The sequence below is a fragment of the Nipponia nippon genome, unplaced genomic scaffold (genome assembly GCF_047370975.1).
Source record: "Nipponia nippon isolate SJK-2023a ecotype South Korea unplaced genomic scaffold, ASM4737097v1 scaffold_5, whole genome shotgun sequence".
Classification (NCBI taxonomy): Eukaryota; Metazoa; Chordata; class Aves; order Pelecaniformes; family Threskiornithidae; genus Nipponia; species Nipponia nippon.
In genome coordinates this window covers 66,545,258-66,564,982 of record NW_028262369.1, presented here as the reverse complement: position 1 = coordinate 66,564,982, position 19,725 = coordinate 66,545,258, and the positions used below count along the sequence as shown (strand labels likewise).

The 19,725-nt window shown below is 43.4% G+C and overlaps 1 protein-coding gene across 1 annotated transcript in view; it reads left to right on the top strand.

Annotated features, from left to right (window-relative positions):
* TMEFF2 (transmembrane protein with EGF like and two follistatin like domains 2) overlaps nucleotides 1-19,725 on the top strand; it is a 132,461-nt gene that overhangs the window by 88,644 nt on the left and 24,092 nt on the right. The window contains exons 6-7 of the mRNA XM_087733926.1: nucleotides 9,383-9,531; nucleotides 10,703-10,762. Of these exons, the coding sequence (XP_087590052.1) occupies nucleotides 9,383-9,531; nucleotides 10,703-10,762 (209 nt within the window). The remainder of the gene's footprint in view (nucleotides 1-9,382; nucleotides 9,532-10,702; nucleotides 10,763-19,725) is intronic.

The window sequence follows — 19,725 nt, the reverse complement described above, 5'->3', positions numbered from 1 at the left end:
TGATACCACAGTTCTTCGTGAGCAGACCGAGCCTTGCTGCATGGCAAGGTCCATGCCAGGACCTGCATGCAGCTAGATGGTTGTCCCATGCTTCCCACCAGACATTGCAATATTCCCACTGGCTGTTGCAGGCTGGGGTGAAATGCTGGGATTTGTGGGAACGATTCTCATTATTCTGCTGGCTTCAAGACAGGAGCGAACAATATCAGCAGTCTGAGGCACACAGCGATAAAACGTTCGTGAAGGACAGCCTCAAATGTTTACAGAGGGAGAGAAACAGTCAGCAAAGCTTTGTTTTAACACAGACTGTAGAGACATGAAGGACACCAAGTGTAGGCAAACCATAAAAAGGCATTTATTTTATTCTATGGGCTTTAAATAAACTTCACACATTAGATACCTGCAGACACTTGAATTGGCACGTGAACAGAATTAGAATTTTCTTCTCTAGTCACACAGCTAGCGTGAGGATTTTTCCATAGCCCTTCAAACCCAGTTGTCAGCCTTGTAATTCTCTAGTTTCTCCATTTGGGTTTAAGGCATCCAGTCTAGCAAAGACTGCTTTACACAACTTAGTTCCTTTTAAATAGGAATGATATTTAAAAAAAAATAAAATGAGACATTTATTTTGCCCTAAAGGTGTTAGCATACAATTCAATGTACTGTTGAGGGCACTAGAGGCATTGGGAAGCCAGATGAAGGTCACATTATAATTGGTGCTTTGAATTGTAAGAGGGAAGCAAAGGTGAAGTTTGTGATGTTTTTTTGTCAGAAATTTAGGAAAGAAAGTTACAGGAAAAACAAAAGGACAATTAGGAATCAAGTTGCAGTGTCTTGCACAGCAGATTAAAGCAGTTTTCATGAGCTGCAGTCTCCAGGATGAAGCCTTGAAAACTGGTGGAGCATGGGACCAGCTCCTCACCAAGCTGGTCTGGCTCCGGAAAGGAGCCAGCACCCAGGCTGCTCTCCTCACAGCTGTAAGGCGAGGTGCCTCCAGGACCGGTCCATGAAACCATTTTGAAACAACCTCTGTGACCTGTCATAACAAATGTGCTCTGAAAAATCCATACGTATTTTTAAGCCTTGCCAGTCACTCCCTGCTATTAAGCAGCAGCAGCGTGGCAGCTGTACGGCAATTGCCCTAGCTCCTGGCTCTGCACTCCAGCTAGACTCCCAGATTATGTTGCATTTGGTATGCAAGGAAGGGCAGCAATAAATATATTCACCACTTTAGAGCATTTTAGCTTGACATATGTCCAGTAACCAATGTTTTGGTCTCTTGCAGTCCAAAAAAAAAAAAAAAATCACCTGATTATTCAGCGCTTCCTTCTGTTATGGTGCTTTGGGGTCCTTCAAATCATTTTCATTATGCACTACATAATAATAAAAATCTCTGTGCAGTATGCTGATAATTCCGTGCATGGTCTCTGTGATTTCTAATTGTTTGAATAACAGGATGCTATTGAAATGCCATGCAGAAACATTGCATCACCCGGAGGGAATCAAGCTTTTCTTCTTTTACGCCTGGTGAAGATAAACATTTGAAGAGGCGAAATAGGTAAAATATCCCAGGGAAGCCACTGTGAAAAGTAGATGTGCTAAAGCCCTTAGTGCAGAAGCTGGGCTGCAAAGGACAAAAAGGAAAAATAAGTTAGATAAATAAATAAATAAATAATAAAGAACGTTGAATGGAAGGCACTCAAAATAAGCTGTGCTTTTTCTTCTCTTGTGATCTTAAAGCAGAAGAGCAGCACTAGCAGACCCCGGAAAGAAATATCGCATGCTATTTTTGTGCTGCCGTTATAAAATATGTATTGTTTATTGTTCTGCACTGCAGCTGAAGTTTTGCATCAGCCTCAAAAATACAGCAAAGTTTGTGTTGAAGGAGACACACAGCGTCTCTATTCTTTAAGCCTCTTAATGATGTTCTTAAGAGTGTGGTGATAAGATTTCAGTCTCCTGGCAAGCACAGGCAGGTTGTAGGGTATGATTCATAGAAAGTGTAAAAAATTGTGTGCCTGTGTGCATTAAGGATATATTTTATATATACTATTTTATATATATATATATATATATGTCTGTGTACCTGATGTTCAGCTGTATGTGAAACCAGGCAGTTTTGTCTCCTGGCTGGAGGCATCTTTTGGTGCTGTCCTCTTGGGCTGTGCCCCACAAGCTGCAGAGACCGCTGTAGCATACCTGAGCTTGGCCAAGCTACCAAAAGTCCCTGGTGACTCTCTGTTGAGGGTGCCAGGACTTTACATTAAAATTTACCTCTCTCTAAAATGGGTATAATAGCACCAAGTCATTGCTGCCATAGGGCTGTATAAGATTACTGTAAAACTTAATGGTATACTTGTAAATGGGCTGAGGCTCAGAGAAAGAAGCTGGTATTTATGTAGTCCTTTTGAGTCTGATGTCGAAAAGAAGGTGCGTGCAAGCCCCCTGCAGCAATACAATTTAGCTGCCTGTATGTGCGGGCAGCTTTGAGGATGACTGATGTGGTGCAGAGGTGGGTAGCAGAGGTGACCTGTCGCTGCTCCCCAGTAAAGGCGTATCGCAGGCAGTGTGTTTTAACAAGGCGCGATGCAGCAGCACACAGACGGTCTGAACAGGCTAGCTGAGCTCCCGGAGGCGGCGGATGCGTGTGAGCACAGGTCTGCCCAGCCTGGTTAACCTTGCCAGTCCCTGCTTAGAGCTAGTTCAAGTATCTCTGCGTGGCGTTGTGTTGAGACATATTAAACATACCCAAAGCTGCCTGGGTAAACGAGCGCTCCCACCAGCCTCCTGACACACGGCTGAACCACGGTACAATGCGTGTTCGAATGTTGAGGCGTAATGTTAAGCCTGGCTTCATTTCAACTTGCCTGCTGGTAATGTCAACAAAGGTGCCCTGTGTACCAGAAAGAAAAACCTTGCAGGAATCCAAATGATAGAGAAGGCATTTGGGACTGTTTGCCAGGCTCTTTATGCAGGCATATACTGCCAGGTTAGCTTTAAATGGGCATTTAATGTCCGACTTGGAGGGGCAGGGGGCTTGGAGAGGACCGTACCGACATCCAACCAGAAATTTTGAGTTTCTGATCATTGTTTTCTAGTCAGAACAGAGGAAGATAAGAAATGTCTCTGGTGGAAATATCATAAATGTACAACAACCGTGTTTTTATTTATACACTGTTTTATGGCAAAGGGAAGGCTTTGGGCTTTTTTATGCTGCAAAATGTTGTTGGTTTTTTCCTTGCTTTTTTATTTTTGCCTGGAGAAAATATACGACATGTTTAAAATGATTGCAGAATGGAACATCACTTTCCCTGTAAAATAGTGCTCACTGAGACATGGTGGGATCTCACACTTGACCAAATTAGCATATGCGCTCAAATATCAGAGCTCTGACTAGTAAAAATAACACTAGATTTGCATTTTCACATTTTTAGCTCTCGCTTCCCTGTCTGTTTGGTTTTATGCCTTTTTTCTTGACTGACAATTCTCTTTGTGGCAGATTTATTGCTGTTCTGCTGTTTGGACCCTGTAATCAACTAGACACTTGGCTGAAGACGTTAGTCATTTCATTAAGTACTTTTTTGCAGATATCTCAGACACAATTTTCTGTTGCTCTGGTTCCAAAAAGCAAATGACCCATGGCCAACAAAGTCTGAATATGAATCTTTAATAAACAGAGGCAGTACCAACAATGCTCTCAGGTTTCCAAACTGCAGAGGGCTAATTAAAAGATGTTGAATAGGGAAGAATTGCCATTGCCATCTCGCTCTGACAAAAATGTGCCTGCATCTGTTCCCAGTAAAACCGCTCTTTTAGAAGCATTGTCTTGTTTATCCTCCTTCCTTCCCATCAGAGCTACATACGAAACCTTCCTCGTGCTACACGCAGATATTGCATAGTAATTTTTTTTAGATTGCTTTTCAGTACTACATTGCTGAAAACAAAGACTGAATAGTTGTCTTAGGAGTAGAGATAAAGCATAGAGTGGGGTTCTTTTTATCATCACTGTGTCACTAATGATTATACTTTATTCATGAACTAAGGAAATATAATTATAGCATTCCCCTACACTTTATGGGCGAAGAACCATTCTCTCGTTTTATTGAGACGCCTCCTTAAAACTCTGTTCCTCCCTCCAGGGACAGTCCTTCATAGCCATGAATCCTGTCTTCAATGGCATGCTCTCTGCAGGCAAAGGTGCTCTCTGCGCCCAGAAAATAATACCATATGTTACTTGCAGAAGAGTGGGGAGTTAGGAGCCTGTGCGCTCACCGGTGTACTCACCCGTGCCTGGTTTATTGACCCCATTAATTTTTACAGAGACTGATTCAACAGGCCAAGTTGGCTGCTCCAACTTGGCCAAGCAGCCTGGTGCAGCACATTGCCATCACTGCCGGGACGCAGACCTCTCTGAGGTCTGGGCAGCTTTTTTTTCATGGTGAAGGTCTGTACAGGAAATAACTACCAGTCTACTTCTGCGGTCTTCTCTTGTTTCCCTGCGAAGAGAAGCGTGTTACGCAGGTGAAATAGTGACAACCACTCCCAAAATGCACATGGGTTCCCCTGTGCTGTTTAGTACATTTATTGCAGTTACTGCCTTGGCAGAAGCTCAGAGACAGAAGTGCAGCGACTCGCACCCTACAAGTCAGTAGTGAGGCACAAGGAGGTGCCTGCCAGCATCTTGCCTGCCACAGGCTTAGTTCAGCTCTGCCAGCTCTCCCGTGGGCAGCCTCGAGGGCTTCTCCGACGTGTTAGCCAATATCACCTCTGTCTGCAGAGACCTTCCAGTTCTGCCTGGACGTGATGCTCTCATCAGAGGGTCCGGCAATGTCACCAAGCTGTGCTGCAGGATGCGCCTGGGGGAGTTAGCCGAAAATCCCCCAAGGAGGTGCCCAGGTTTGCCTGTTGTCTTTTTAGTCTGTTCTGATTTTTTTGCTTTTGTGATCACCAAAATAACTAAGTGGATTGCTGGATGTTCAGCTCCTCCAAGATTTTCATCATATGAAATTAAGTGGAACAAAATAAAGCATATAAAAGAAGTGGAATTTATCATAGACGATCATAATGACCTGGAAGAGTAGACATAAGAAAGTGAGCCTTGTTTAATGATTGTTTACAGTGACAGCCCAAATTTTAATCAATTAATCTATAAGCCCATTACGTGAAAGATGTGATATGCCTGTGGGACAGCATTCAGTATTTCTTCCTTTCTCAGGGGAGCTGCAGGGTATCGGCTGACATCTTGGAAGCACTCCTTCCTCACAGATGCTTTTAAAGCTGCTTTTCTGACTGCAGAAGTCATAGTTAAGCCTTACACATGTATTTTGTGTATGCTCTTGGGTTCAGTTTCATCCTGTGACCCCCTAGGAGACCTCATTGACCTTCTCACAGCTTCTTGAGCCTGAGGAAAGCTCAGTCAGCCTTTATATTGCCAAGCTTTCTTCAGCGCTACACTCAGGAACACAGAAACCAAATAGATTTATTGATATAACTATAATCAGAAGTCATAGCCAGGATGATAAAATGGTCAAACGGTCAAATTACTTAGAATTAGAGGCGTACTCAAGTGCCTCGGGGACTGAGAAGCTGCGGGCAGGCAGCCGACCTGACGGTCAGCCCTGTAGCAGGGGGATGTGTGTTTCCAGCCCCACGCAGGCAGAGAGACCTGAGGGGACCCCACGACCAGTACAGCCAACAACCAAAAGAGATGAGGCCGCTCCAATTTTGTCACTTGTGAAAGAACAAGAAGGTAACGGGACAGAGCCTGGACATGGCCAGCTTGCAGGTTGAGTGAGAGGGGAAGCGCTGGCGCTGGGTGCTAGCTAGGAGCAGGATGGGATGTCTGGGCATGACAAGTGTTGGGGCGAGTCTCTCTTTGGGGTAGGGGATTCATGAGTCCCACAGGATCTCAAGTCTTAAACACCATTAGGACTCTCACCTAATGTGCGCCCTTGGGTCCAAGCGGGGATGTCACAGTTTGGTTCTGCTTATTTAACAGGAGGCAGTCCCACTTCAGCATTTTATAATGCTTCAAGAAGTGAAGGCACCTTTACCTATGGCTATAGGATTTCATTTAATCAAATACATCAAGTACTGTTCATTCTGTATGTATTACATCACCAGTGGATCCTGCTTAAGGATGATGTATGCTCTATGGCCACGTGTGCCTGGGCGTGCACGTTTGGAGTAAATGCCCCGCCTTCTCCTCTGTAATTTACTTTTCTGGACTTCAGGGGCATGGTTGAAATAGCAGGCTGCTTATTTCTCTAGTTTGAAAAAATGTGTTTGAATATGTCATTTTCTCTGATAAGAGAGCACTATAAATTAAACAGAGTCAGCAACCCAGGTACATTAATCTTCCCGATGCAATCCTACCTTTAACATTTCCTGACATATATTTGATGTTGACTTAATTGTGCAGCCTTAAAGTAGGTTTTGAGTATATAAGTGCAAAAGCAGTAAGAAACTGCAGATGCAAGCTAGAAGCTGTCCACTGAAAACTGTGCAAGGGGTGGATGATGCACAGATCCTTGCAGCAAGGAGATGGAGGTGACAAGTTTATTGTAGTGGTTTTTTACTGCCCATCTAGTCAACCCTGAAAATCAGGCTTCACACAGGAGATCGTATAAGACTTGAGCATATAATGTCATCCCGAGGTTGTCCCTTTCTGCTCTCCTTGCACACAAGCAATCCAACCTCAGCACAAGTAGCGCGTGGTTCATGGTGCTCGTATGGTGCGTCCTCTTAATGCAGGGTGAGGCTACAGAGATCTCGCTTGGAAAGAAAGGCTGGTCTTGCAGTTAAGATTTTAGAATGGAGTTGAGAAAAATCTTGGTTCTCTTCTCACTTTTACTGAAGGAGGTCAGAAAAGTCATTTTGGAACTTTGTTTTTTTGGAAGGTATCAAAAGATGCAAATAAATGCCTAATGGGCTCTGAAATGGTCTTTGAAATCAGTGGGAGATAGGTCTCTGAGATTTCAGAAATCCCACACAAAGTGTTTGCATGCATCTTTAAGCATCTAAACGCCTTTAAAAATATGTCTCTTAAGTGCCTAACTCTGAGCATAGGTTCCTATGTCCCTTAGGCATTTTTGAAATTGCATCCAAAGTTGCACAGATTTCCCCAAAAGAGCACTCTTTTGTTTTAATTTTCTTATTGACTTAATTTTCTCTTGACTTGAGACATAATATATATTAACCTACACTCATTTTTTGTACTAAAATGTAGAAAAGTGAAGCTGTTTCTGAGCTGTTTTATTGCAAAAAAGGAGCATATGGCTGATTGTGTCCCATCTGAAATGCAAATGGTGGAGCTACGTGGGAAGAATTACTATTACTTGAGCAGTAAATGCTTCCTAATGAAGTGAGTTTGACTAAGGTGGGAAACTGGAAACGGCTGCGGGAAGAAATGACGACAGTTAATATTTCAGTGGAGCAGAACATTCCTATTCCGCTGATAAGGAGGTTCTTAGGAAATTGACTGGATTTTTTTCTTATATTCTGTATGTTCATCGGTGTGGGGAAGTTGTTACACAGGGAGCCAGACTCTTTTCTTCTGCTAGTTACGAAATCATGTAATTTAATTTATAACCAGAGCTTTTCACCTTTGGCATCTTTTTGCACTGACATTGTCTGTATTTTGTGAACCTTTTGGGGAAAATAGGTCTACCAAATGTAAAGAAAGTCTAAAAGAAGACGAGTACTGGTTCCACTGATTTTCATCACCCTGGGCACGTTTGCAGAGGCCAGAGGCCAAAGGGGGTGGCGGAGAAACCCACGCTGTCTAATTTCCTATGCTTCCTCTTTCCACCGAAGTTTTTGTCTTGCGTATATCCCTCTGCACTTCCAGTGGTTGAAGGTGTCCAGATGCTTGCTGTGAATGGGAGGTGAACTGACTTTTAAACACTTTCTTAAATCAAGCAGCAAGGCTAGAGGCTGATATTTCCATTACTTAACTTTCCAAAGGGAGAGCTGTGGAGTCGATGGTGTGAGGTTCAGTGCAACCAGTGGGCTGGAGATAGAGCATTGGTCGCATTACTTTGCCTTAAATGTCAGAAGGAGCCAAGGAAGAGTTTAGATAGCAGCATGTGCACAATTACATGCTCAGAAGAGCTGAAGCAGCTGCCAGGTTAGACCTCTGGCTTTGTCCCTGAGCAGGATTGCACCAGTGTTAATGTAAGTGCTGCTGAGGCTGAGCTGTCTGTTGCATGGCACAGTCGGCAGGGGTGGAAGATTAGCATGCCTTTCCCTTGCTGATGCCCAAGGGTGTCTAACATCGCTAATGATAATGAAATAGGAGAAACCTAAAGAAAAAAGACTGCAGCCTGCTGGTGGTAAAAGTAATTAGGCTTGTCCATCTTCTGAGCAATGGTGAGGCTTGCTGGGGTCAAGATGTGTCCATAGTAGTGTGTTCATTCAGATCCGGGCCAGCCTTTTTAAGTGAATCCCCCACTGTGCTTTGGTTCATGTCTCAGGGCAGCCGAGGAGCTCACGAGCTGAGTCGTAGTGGCTCTGGAGATGCCTGTAAACCCCCCGAGGACAGGGCTGCCGCTGCCTTGCCCACGCTTGCCCACGCTCTGGTCTTGGCCATGGGACCCTTCTCCCCACACAGAGCACATGGCCAGGTTGGGAGTGGGCACTGACCTCCTGGGTGACACCTGGGTAAGGCTTTTTGGTTGCCAAGTTATTCAAATGCTTCAGAAAGTGCTTGTGTACAAAGTCTCTCCTGGAATCAGCATTCCCCTTGTTTTAATACTGAGTAGGCCCACCGCATCCAGGAGCCAGGGGAGATCCCACCACCCCTAGGCACAGAGCAGGGTGCAGTTGCATCGCTAGTGTGAGTCTCAGTCTTGGCAGGTGGTTTTATCCCAGCAGGGTGAGACGAGGCTTCGGCATCACATCTTTTATTATGATCAGAGCGCCTATAGGTGCTGTAGCTATTATCAGAATTAAATAATAAATCAATATAAAACCACACTTACGCAGTGTTACATACAATGGGCAGCACCTCAACAGAGGTGAATTTTGTGGCTTCTTTAATTGCAAGAGGGTGCAGCAGCTTGAATTATCTGCATATCTGCTTGGGTGTTCTTTGATTTACAAGAAATTACAAGTGGTAATGCTTTGGCATAGTTTTCCACGTATGACACTCTTTTTTATCGTTCCTTTTGCTTGCTTTTCTGTCTCTTCCCTCTCCCTGCATTTCATTTCCATCCAGAAATACAAGTGACCTCTTGACAGAACTTTCCACTTTCATTCTGTTGATTTGCATTGTGCAGTCAGGAAAATGCAAACACTTTTATTTCTGAGATGTATTTATGATGTCATGAAAAAACTTTCTCATATTAGCCTCTTCTTTTTTTCTCTTTCTTTATCATTTCAGGTGTGTGTGCAACATTGACTGTTCTCAAACGAACTTCAATCCTCTTTGTGCTTCCGATGGGAAATCTTACGATAATGCATGTCAAATCAAAGAGGCATCATGCCAGAAACAGGAGAAAATTGAAGTCATGTCTTTGGGTCGATGTCAAGGTAACTCTCATAACAAAACTCATTTCAAAGAATGTTTTCAATTTTTGTTCCGGAAAAAAAAAAAAACAGGGCTGGCTTATTTGGCACTTCTTACGTTTCCATTAGACTCTTGCAATTTATGTTGTAGAGCGCAGGCTGGGGGAGGGGGCAGAGCTCTCTGTGGTACAGATGCCAAGCGAGGTGCGAGGAGTGATGTGCGTAACCCTTCCCACACCCTGCCCATAGCGGCCAGGGACTGTCCAGCGCTGCACTGGCGCCAAAATCAGGCACCTGGATTTTGCCCAGAGCAGCTTGCCCAGAGCTCTGCCCTCTGGGTAGGAGTCGGAGCAGGACAAACAGGAGAGCCCCTCAGATATGTTTTGCCACCCAGGATGGATCCTCTGTTGCTCCCTTAACTGCAGCATCATAAAGCAATCTCAGGAGGCCAAAGACGTGCTCCCAGACGTGGTGCTGGTGCTCGTTTCTGATGTGACCTGCGCTGGGCCCACAAGATGCCAAAGGTGCCTGGAAGGAAATTTTGCCAATAGCAGCTCAAGACTCTCTGTGTTTCTCCATGAATGCCATGCTCTCTGTGCCCAGCTCATGGGCTACTACATCACCTGTAACCCTTGAGTTGACTTTAAAAACTCTATTTTGTTCTAAAATAAAAATGAAGAAAATTTGCCTTTAAATAGCTCCCATAAATAAAGTGTCTACTGAGGCTCAGACTCTTAATAGCTTTTTTCCCCTTAGCTTCTGACCTATAAATCCTCAGTACCTCTAAGGCCATACTATACAGGTGTATTAAGCACATTCTAGTTTATTTCTATCTCTTTAAAGTTAACCACCCTATGTGGCAGTTCATTTCAGGGTACATATTAAAACTCCCCAATTACTTCAAATAGAGCAGAAATAACAACTCCTGCTTCATACTGATATATTTATCCCAGCTGCAATCTGTTATCACATATTGTTAGAAAAAAATGTGTTTTTTTAATGGAAGATGTTTCATGTTTCATTCCAAAAAGCTGAATCCTGCTGTTTTCACCTGGCAGGCCCAGGGGAGCCTTGCAGCCAGCAGCGATGCCGTGCATGCAAGCGAAGCTACGTTTGCCTGGGCACTGGCTGCTGGGGCATAGTCTGTATCAAGTACAGGCTCCCTAAGCAACTCAACATATTTCTTTTCACACAGATAATACTACAACGACTACAAAATCAGAAGATGGGCATTACGCAAGAACAGATTATGCAGGTATGGTTCCTGTTCTGTGAGAATCACAATTCACAGGAACTGTCTAAGTCTCTTTTCTCCTCCATTTGCTAAGGTGAGGTGTCCTCATCTTCAAGTATGGTTTTCTTGGTTTACTTTAAGAAAACACTGTCTTTGCATTACTCTTTCTTTTGCTAGAAACTGTCTTTCTTCTTAATAAATGGGCTTCTTCCATTTTTGTCAAAGTACAGATTTCTAGCCATAAAACACCTGTTCTGATAGTGGAAATAAGTATTGTAAACTATTTGCCAGAATTAGCAGACATTATTGAAAATTACTGAATCAGTGCACTAGATTATGCATATTTTTGCCACAATATACAGGTTTAAGAACGTGAAAATCCAGAGCATAGCACAGCTGTGATACCGTGAAACATTGCCATAATAGATAATATTACCTGTCGGTGTTTAACTATGAAGTTAATAAGGTTCTCTAAAATGTTTTTTTTAAGTGATAAATGGGTTTAATTTATTCAGAAGCTACAATAAAATATAATGGCTGAATAGCCTTATGCGGCATTTGAAATTAAAAGCATGTAAATACTAGGAGGTTTGGGAGACGTTTTTTGCACCCTTTGCCTGGGAGGATTGATTTAGAAATTGAATGTGTGTGTGCGCGTGCACGTGCATGCAAATATTCACAGCTCGCACTGAGAATTCAAGCCTTTGGGAAGGTATTGTGAAAATGGGTCAGGTGATGCATTCGTTGCTTAAGTTTGTGATATTTTCGTGTTTTGAAAGTATTTAGAGAGAGTAGGTGCAGATCACTGGGTTTACCTGAGCAGCTTGCTGCATGGCTTAGGTGAAAGCCAGCTGATGGTTTCACAGGTCTTAACATTTCTTACCGGGAGAGTCCTCTGACACGAGTTAATTTGGCTGGTCATCTCTTGTGAGGGCGCTTTGTGCATGACATCCCTGCGGTAATAGGGTACCCAGCCATTAGAAATGATTGTTCTGTTCCTACTTAAAAATGGTGCGTGATGATTAAAACACAGAGCTATGAATAAATGATGTCTCAGTGAGGCAGAGGAGTGCTAGGTGTTGAGGGTGGCTGCAGCACGAAGTAGCGAGGGTAGAAATTTCTATGGAAAGTAAATGCTGGGATTAATTTCCAAAAGATCAAAGATGAGCCATGGTCCAGATATTTCCTACTGCCAAGGAGCCCTTCCATGGGTGAAGAAAGAGTCATGCAAAGAGAGCAAAGTCTTCAGTCTCTTCCCCCAAAACCCTTGATTACTCTCAGCTTTTTTCTGGGAGGCAGCAGTCAGTTTTCTTAAAAGGCTGGAAGGGCTGAGGTTGTATCCTGCCGTGGGCAGGAGATATGGCCATGTAGGGCAAAATGATTTCTTTTAAGTGAGAAGTAAGGGCAAGTAATACTGTCGTGTTAAATCCTTTACCTTCCTTGCTGGAGAACTGAGGAGAGCACTGGCATCCCCAAGTCAAAATGAAGGCCTGCAGCCCCTTTTTAAATGTTATGCAACCTGTCCTACTCTGCTGCTGTCTGGTGGTTTAGCTTCAGGATGGCAGTGACCCACATCACTTAGGGAGGAGACAGCACATTTAAGCGTGAAGCAACTGAGTTGTAACAAGAAAGGAGTAAAAGCCGGGTTGAGGATTAGGGAGGAGGAGGAGATCACAGCGATGACAAGAGAAAGCCAAGTCACGGGTCACAGAGGAAGAGGCGCACAGAAGGCACCTTCAGCTCAAGTGGGCAGGAGGAAGAGAACAGCTCTTGCTTAGGAGAGAGATGATATTTCAGCCCACACTTGAAAGGAGAGATGGTGGGTAGAAGAAAATTGATTGCAGCAAAATGTTGTCAGGGGTTGGGAGTCAAGCAGGGAACAGAGGAGGAAACTGGGTTACTGGGCAGGGAGGAGGGTAAGAGCTACGGCACAGAGGAGCGGGTCTGTAGTGGTGATGGTCTTCAAGTGCCAAGAGGTCAGAAGGAGCCGGGGAACAGATGGTCCAGCAAGAGGTGACGGGGGCCTGTGGAGAGGAGACAGGGCACCTCACTCCCCTAGAGCCATGGGAGGGAGGGAAACGTCCTGAAGCATCAGTGAGGTCCAGTAGGTACCTCCTTGGCACAGAACGGCACCATCATTGCACCTTAGCAAGCAGCTCCTTGAGGTTTCTGGTGTGGTGCAGGCCCCAGCGGGCTTCTTGAGGGCAACGACTGTGTCCCCTGGGTGGGTCTCATCAGGTACCATCCACAGTCACTTTCACCAGCCGATGTCTTCTTTTTATGTGCTTAAATTTCACTTTTACATATGGTGACAGCATGTAGGGTGCAAGTTGCAAGTTCATGCAGGGCAATCCACATGTCTCCAGTGTCCCCAAATGTTTGTGGCATAACCCTGCCGGGAGACCCTAGGGCAAAGGGACTGCTGTATCAAAAAGCTGTAACAACTCCAGCCTTTCGGAAATAGTTGGTGAAAAAGAAAACAGCAGTATAAAACTGAGGCTCAGTGAACATTCAGGCTTCAGCGTTTGCCAGGCAGGAAGCTCCATGCCATCCTCATGTTCTTTCAAGTGCAGAAACATTTGATGATGGCTATTATAGGAATGTGGTATGTACTAGTTTTTTCCCACCTTCGTATCTCCTCGGAAGGGAAATGCCGTCCTGACCATGGGGGGCTTTGTGTGAAAAAGGAGCAGTTCCTCAGCCGTTGTGTCTCTGAAGCAATTTCCCTGAGCCTGCGCCTTTCCAGAGAATACCTTTGTTCTCTCCCATTTAATAGCACTAAAAATCTCCGAGACCGTGAGCACTATACGCTTTTAAAAACACTGACTCGTATGGGCTGACTTTCCCAAGGGAGAAAATAGCAGTGGGCATAATTGATGTTGTCAATTATGATAATGTAGCAGTGCCAAATGCTCTTTGCAGAGATTGTGGTAGCTGAGTGGTGCGGCTTTTTCCATAAACACCCCCACACGCTCAATGTGGGGTCCCAGGAAGGCAGCAGCTTTGCGAACAACCGCAAGTCCCAACACCCAGCTGATTTTTTTCATATTGAACTATTCAAACTGTCCATTCAATCAGTGTCTTTGCTCCCTCCTGTTCTTTCAAGCCTGTTGATCCTTGCAAATAATGCACAAATCTTTCAGTTTGCAAAACCAAGAGTACTCATTCCTTTGGAGCATAAATCTTTGCATTAAGTTTATGTCACCTTGGTTTTTTTAAGGGCTCTTACTTCATAGAGGCAAGATTTACTCTTAATATTGGAAATGTTTGACTAATGTCAGAGACACCCAAAAAGTAGCATCCCCTTTTTCAGCAAAGCAAACATGGGGAGAGTGAGCTGTAGGTGGCCCTTCCAGGTTCACCAGTCCACTCTTGCCATGTGCCATGTCAGCACAGCATCTGTGCATGCGTGTGTTTGTGTCTCTGTGCAATTCTGGCCTCTCATTTTATCAAAACCCCAAAGTATTTATCAGACTGGGGGGGATTTTCACTCTTTTCAACAAATGGCAGATTGTTGATGTTAATCAAGTTTGTGAAATAAGATTTGGTTTTAGTCAATAAATGAATGGGTGGGATTTTTCCCTCAAATCCAATAGAAATACACTTTATCTTGTCATTTCCCTGAAAGACCATTTTTAAACATTTTAAGTGTAATATATGTTTTGGAATGTAGTGTCTGAGCTGAAAGTCCTGTGATTGATGTTTTCTTGAATTTCCCCGTTCTATGCGTAAAGAAGTCGGCTGTTTTGGTGGCGTTTTTGCATTCAGAGTCTAGGCAATCAAGGAGTTTTCATCTTGTTTATTCATTTGCCTATTTATTTTTATTCTTCAATATTTATATTTCTTTCTTAGGATCTGGATATTAGCAATTATCCCCCTAACTGATTTTATCCTTTCTTATTATCAAATTACAGAGATTTTTTTCAGGCCATTTTGAGCACTATAAAGAACAAGTCAGTACGGATGAGCTATATTTCAATGTTATATATTCATGAAAATTGTCAGCAAAGACACTGACAAATTTGATAGACCTATTCAATAATATCATCTTCCAGGCCAGACAGACCTCCCTATATGAGCATTGATTAGATCAAGTCTCAGCAGCTGAACGCCAGCAGCGCAGCAAAGCTGATGGAAAGGGGAAGAAGGCGTTTTCAGGCCCGATAGTCTCCTTTGGTGAAAAATGCACATCCGCGAATGGTCAGTTTGAGTCGTATTTTTGGGTTCCTCGATGGTGGTAAACTCTCCCTTGGCAGCAGCCTCCGGTGGTGCCTTCTGCAGTCTTGGCTAGTCTGAGGACTCTCTTGCAGGCAGCGCCATGGCCTCTCTTACTGATGCTGTTGCTGTGCCAGGGAAATGCTAACGAGCGCAAAATGCTGCATGTCTGCTCATGGCTGCTCTGTTCCCTGCTCTCCCCCCTGGTTTCCCATGGGATCTCAAATCTACACGACAGTCTTGGATCTTATTCAGACCGTTTTCTGGCACTGGGGCCTTCCTGGCACTACCGGAGGTGCTCAGGCGAGTAATCCGGCAGATGGCTGTGTTGCCCAAGCAAACTGAATGCTCCACCAAAAAGGGCAAAATCCATCTGTGTCAACACATCATCTTCCCTTGGCTGGGCCAGGGCTGTGGGATGAAGGCCATGGGAGCCACCACAGATTCCCCACTGCTAGGATAAAGAAGAGTCTTGGACTCTTCAAAGAGTCTTTTCAAAGGTCCAAGAGTCTTGGATGCCAAAATAAATACAACGTAATATTTATGTTTGAGAAAAGAAAACTATCCTAAAACTTTACCAAAACCCACCACTCTGCATCGTTAACTTCTAATCCCTTTGAAAGGGAGAACAAGCCATGCCTATCAAAGAAAATGTGGAGAACTGGCAGCGGTGCACTGACCCAGCACATGTGAGAAGCGCTGGGGTGTGATGCATCCCTTTCTTCACAGGCTCAATACAGACCCTGCCGAATTCAGTCACAGTCGTCTTCATTGTCTGTAATAGGCCTGGAGAGGGGCCAGGAATCGGAACAGCAGCGGTGGATTTCTGTAGAGTGGCTTTTTTTTTCCCTCCCGCCAGAAACAAAATATGAGAACTTCAGACTAGATTCCTTCTCCAGTGTAAACCACTTGACATTGTCCCTTTAAATAAAATTTTGTGTCTACTACCACGTCAGCCATTTCCTAAACTGGTGAAGAATAATAAAGCCCCAGAGCTTAGCTATGGGAAATAAACTATCCTGCAGTTTTGCTCTGCCTTTGTGAACCAAGCTTTCCTTTCTTCTTAATGGAATTAGCAAGTGAGACATAGAGCTGAGCACCGCGCATCCATCACTGCTAGAGAGAAACCATTTCTCATCTGCAGCTTTGTGAAAATGCCGGGGAAATTGCATCCTTGCATATGCAGATTTGCTTGGCTTTCAATTCCGCAGCCTCCAAGTCAGAGGTTGTCACACTAAACAAATAGATTATTTAGGAAGCATTCCTGTGTTTCCATCAAATCACTTAAAAATTGAAAAAAACACATTTTAATAGTTTGACAGCTGTGTGGCAGCATGCATGCTGTCTAGCTGCGGCCTCTGCCTGCACTCACACACATAGGCATGCACACTCCTGGCGTTTGGGAGTACAAGAATAATACAATCGATATATTTCTTTAAAAATGTGGAGCTTTTAAATGTTGCTGCAGTTGTTAGTTGCATTTATAAGTGCAAGGTTTTATGAAAATACACGTAAGTTTTATGCACAGTGAAAGTCCACAAAAGGTGGCAGATGAGCTCTACAAAACAAAGAAGAAAAAACAGTATGGATTGTATTTCGGGCTGTACAATTTAGGGTTTTTTTGGCCTGTGACTTGAGGAAAGCAATGAGGACATCTCCCTCCGGGAGATGTGACCATATTATGCCCCACATGCCTGAATGTCCTTTAAGATGTTTGATCATTCAGAAGCGTAGATGTCTACAAACAGCTGAAGTCTGGGGCACATAAATGGAAGATGATGTAAGGACAGAGCCAGTCTCCACTTCTAAAATAATTTCCTAATAAAGGCAGGTGGAGAAGGTATTTTGGTCTTGTTTTGTCTACCTAATCCAGGCACTCCTGATAGAAAAGTTTTCAAAAAGTAGAACAGAGGAGGTGTCTCAGCTCGTTGCATGGAACCTGGAGGTTTCCAAAAATCAAGCTCAAATTTACCATCGTGGAAAGCAGTATAGCGTTTACTCGGGAATAATAACTGTGTTTAGCTTAGTTTAATTTATGCAGTGCTATAAAACACAGATAAGAAAACTATTGCTATGCTGGGGTTCTTCTGAGTGATTTTCAAAGGTGAGAGAGAGATCACGATGTTCTGATAGCACAGTGGGTCTCCAGCCCTTCCACTGCCTTGCAGCTCCTCCGCTGTTGTGGATATCCAGAAAAAAAATTAAAAAGTAGAGGTAGAGGCCAACTGGTAGGTTAATAAATCTTACTGTCAGCTACTTCTGAACTAAAGTCTGAGTAGCCAGCAGTGTCAGTCCCAACTACTCGCTTGGCCCCCAAACCTTCACTTGTCCTGAGTGCTTTTTTAAATGAAAAATTACAGCTGCTTCTTTTTATAATTTAACTCCTGGTTTTCAAAAGGTGGAGTGCAGAAAGTCCTACTTCAGCCTTTTTCTGTGTCATCAGGAGGACCATATTTCTAAAATATGAAAAACTGGGGCATTAATGCAATTGTCTAGCGGTGGGCACTGCAGCATGGGCTACCCTAAATGTTTTTCTTCTATAGAACATTCTCAATCCTGCTAGGCTCCATCTTACTAAAATCTACGTGATTTTTTTTGGAAGAGGGAGCAGACACACTGAGGTAGAGGTCACGCAGGAGCCTCACAAACAAGTCCCGTGCCAGGAAGGAAGCTGCAGCACTCCAGAGCGCCGTGACGTGTGATTTAACAGCACTTACTCCTAACAGACTTTTCCTGAGGAGCATGCAAAATGAAAACAGGCTTATGGAGATTTTAAAAACAAGCAATAGGGAGAGAGAAATATTGCTCATTTAATCTGCCAGTCTCAAGAGAATAACTCACTTTTTATGAGAGTTCTCCTTTAACTTTGAATCCCATATGCTAAGCTTGGTAAAATGTGCCCTGTTTTTTTGGATTTCTGTTTTTTTTGTGGTTTTATAATGAGAGAAATTTTACCTTTTCATTACTTACAATTTCCCAGTGTCATGCTCATGGAACCTGTAATTGTTAGCATTAAAACTTAAATTAGGTCTCAGGTGAACTGCTAGACATCTCTTTGCGTAGACTGATGTAGCTCAAGGAAAAAGAGCATTTCCATTTGTGCCTTTAAAGCTTAGCCCTTAATTTAGTCACTAATGAATGTGAATCAAAAGTTGCAGAATTCATTTGTGCTTTCTTCCCATGATAAACAAATTCAGTAATGTTGTGAGTGAACATTATAAAGAAAGCTTTTTGATTTGTGTAGAAGCTCGGTAGCTTGAAAATTTAGTATGTCCAGGCAAAGAACTTGATCTGTAGGAAGTAAACAGGCAGAGCAGGTAGCAACTTGTAACACCAATATTGGCATGGGCAGCCTAAAAAATACAAAGTCAGACCAGGCTATTTTACTATTGGCAGCATCCCTGAAATATTTAAGTCCTAGAAATGAATTCAGGTGTCAAGATTTGGGGTGAGGGTGGTGTTTGTAATGCAAGTATATTTTTCCATCTGGGGTTTACATCACAACTGTGCAAAATTCATAAAGCTTGCTCCAGACACTGGCTCCCACTTCTGATCCCCCAAGACTGTGTACTTTACTGGTTGTTTTTTCCTTTGTAATATCATGTAAGCAGTCCTCTGTAACATTTTGCTATGTTAAAGGTTATGGATAAAACCAGAAATTGTATGTGCAATATAGATGAGCAGACCTGAGTTCATGTAGGCATTCCTACAGATTCTTCAGTTTGTGTCCCAGTCCATAAACACGTCATGTATCATTTACATATGCTTTGTCTTATTTGGAGCATAGAAATCCATCTTCCTGAGCAAATCTGAGCCTTTCGGTACCCACTGATCTTTTTGTCCTCCACTCAGTATCTGTGTTTTGATCAGAAGAATGAATAAGCTCAAAGGGAGGCAAAGCTTGCAGAAATAAAAAGACACTTTCCTGCTTACACATAAAAATGTGATCCCTAAAACTCAACGCAACTTGAATTGTGCCTGGTTTCTCAAGTTGTCTTTAACCAGATACCTTCTTTCTAAATAGGAGCTCTAATGGCAAGGGATACCCAGAAGAAATGAATGCGGGAAGGGACCCTTGGAAAAAACACTTCCATGGTTTACAGTCATGCTAGTTGATATGCTCTAGTTAAAGCCACTCCCAGAATTTGTTTTTCCCAACCTTTGTTTTCAGAGGTTTATGGAAATGAAGATCCAGCAACATGATCTACAACCACTGTTCAGCTGCCTTGAACATATGAAATACGCACCATAATATTTGGCCCCACAGCGCACATGGACTCCGCCATTGTGAAAGGATTTACAGTTATCAAAAAAAGGTCATTTTATATTTGACTAAATCACATTGTGGCACCTAGTCAATACTGTATCTTTGCCACTTCTTAGATGAGATACCCCCCACTTGCAGGCCTCTCCTTTGAGATATACCCGCACTAAATAACAGGGCTCTATATTAACTCCATCTAAAAATGCAGGAAGAGTCCAGCCATGAAGTGGCTTTCACCGATCTGTACGTAAATTTACTGTAGACAGCCTCAAACCCACTTCATATCAGAAATCACAGGGAAGCTTAGATTCTTCTTCTTTTGGGGTCTAGAAAAAATGTGCAGCCTGGTTCTTATGTAGGACCAACGAAAGCCGTGTAGGTACAGTCTGAGATGTACTGTGTTGCAGGATGGTGGCATGTGTGACTCTTCTGATACTCTGCTACAATGGCTGGGTTTCACCCTGTGTCAGCTGTGGCTCTGTTTTAGGTATTGGTCTGTAACTCC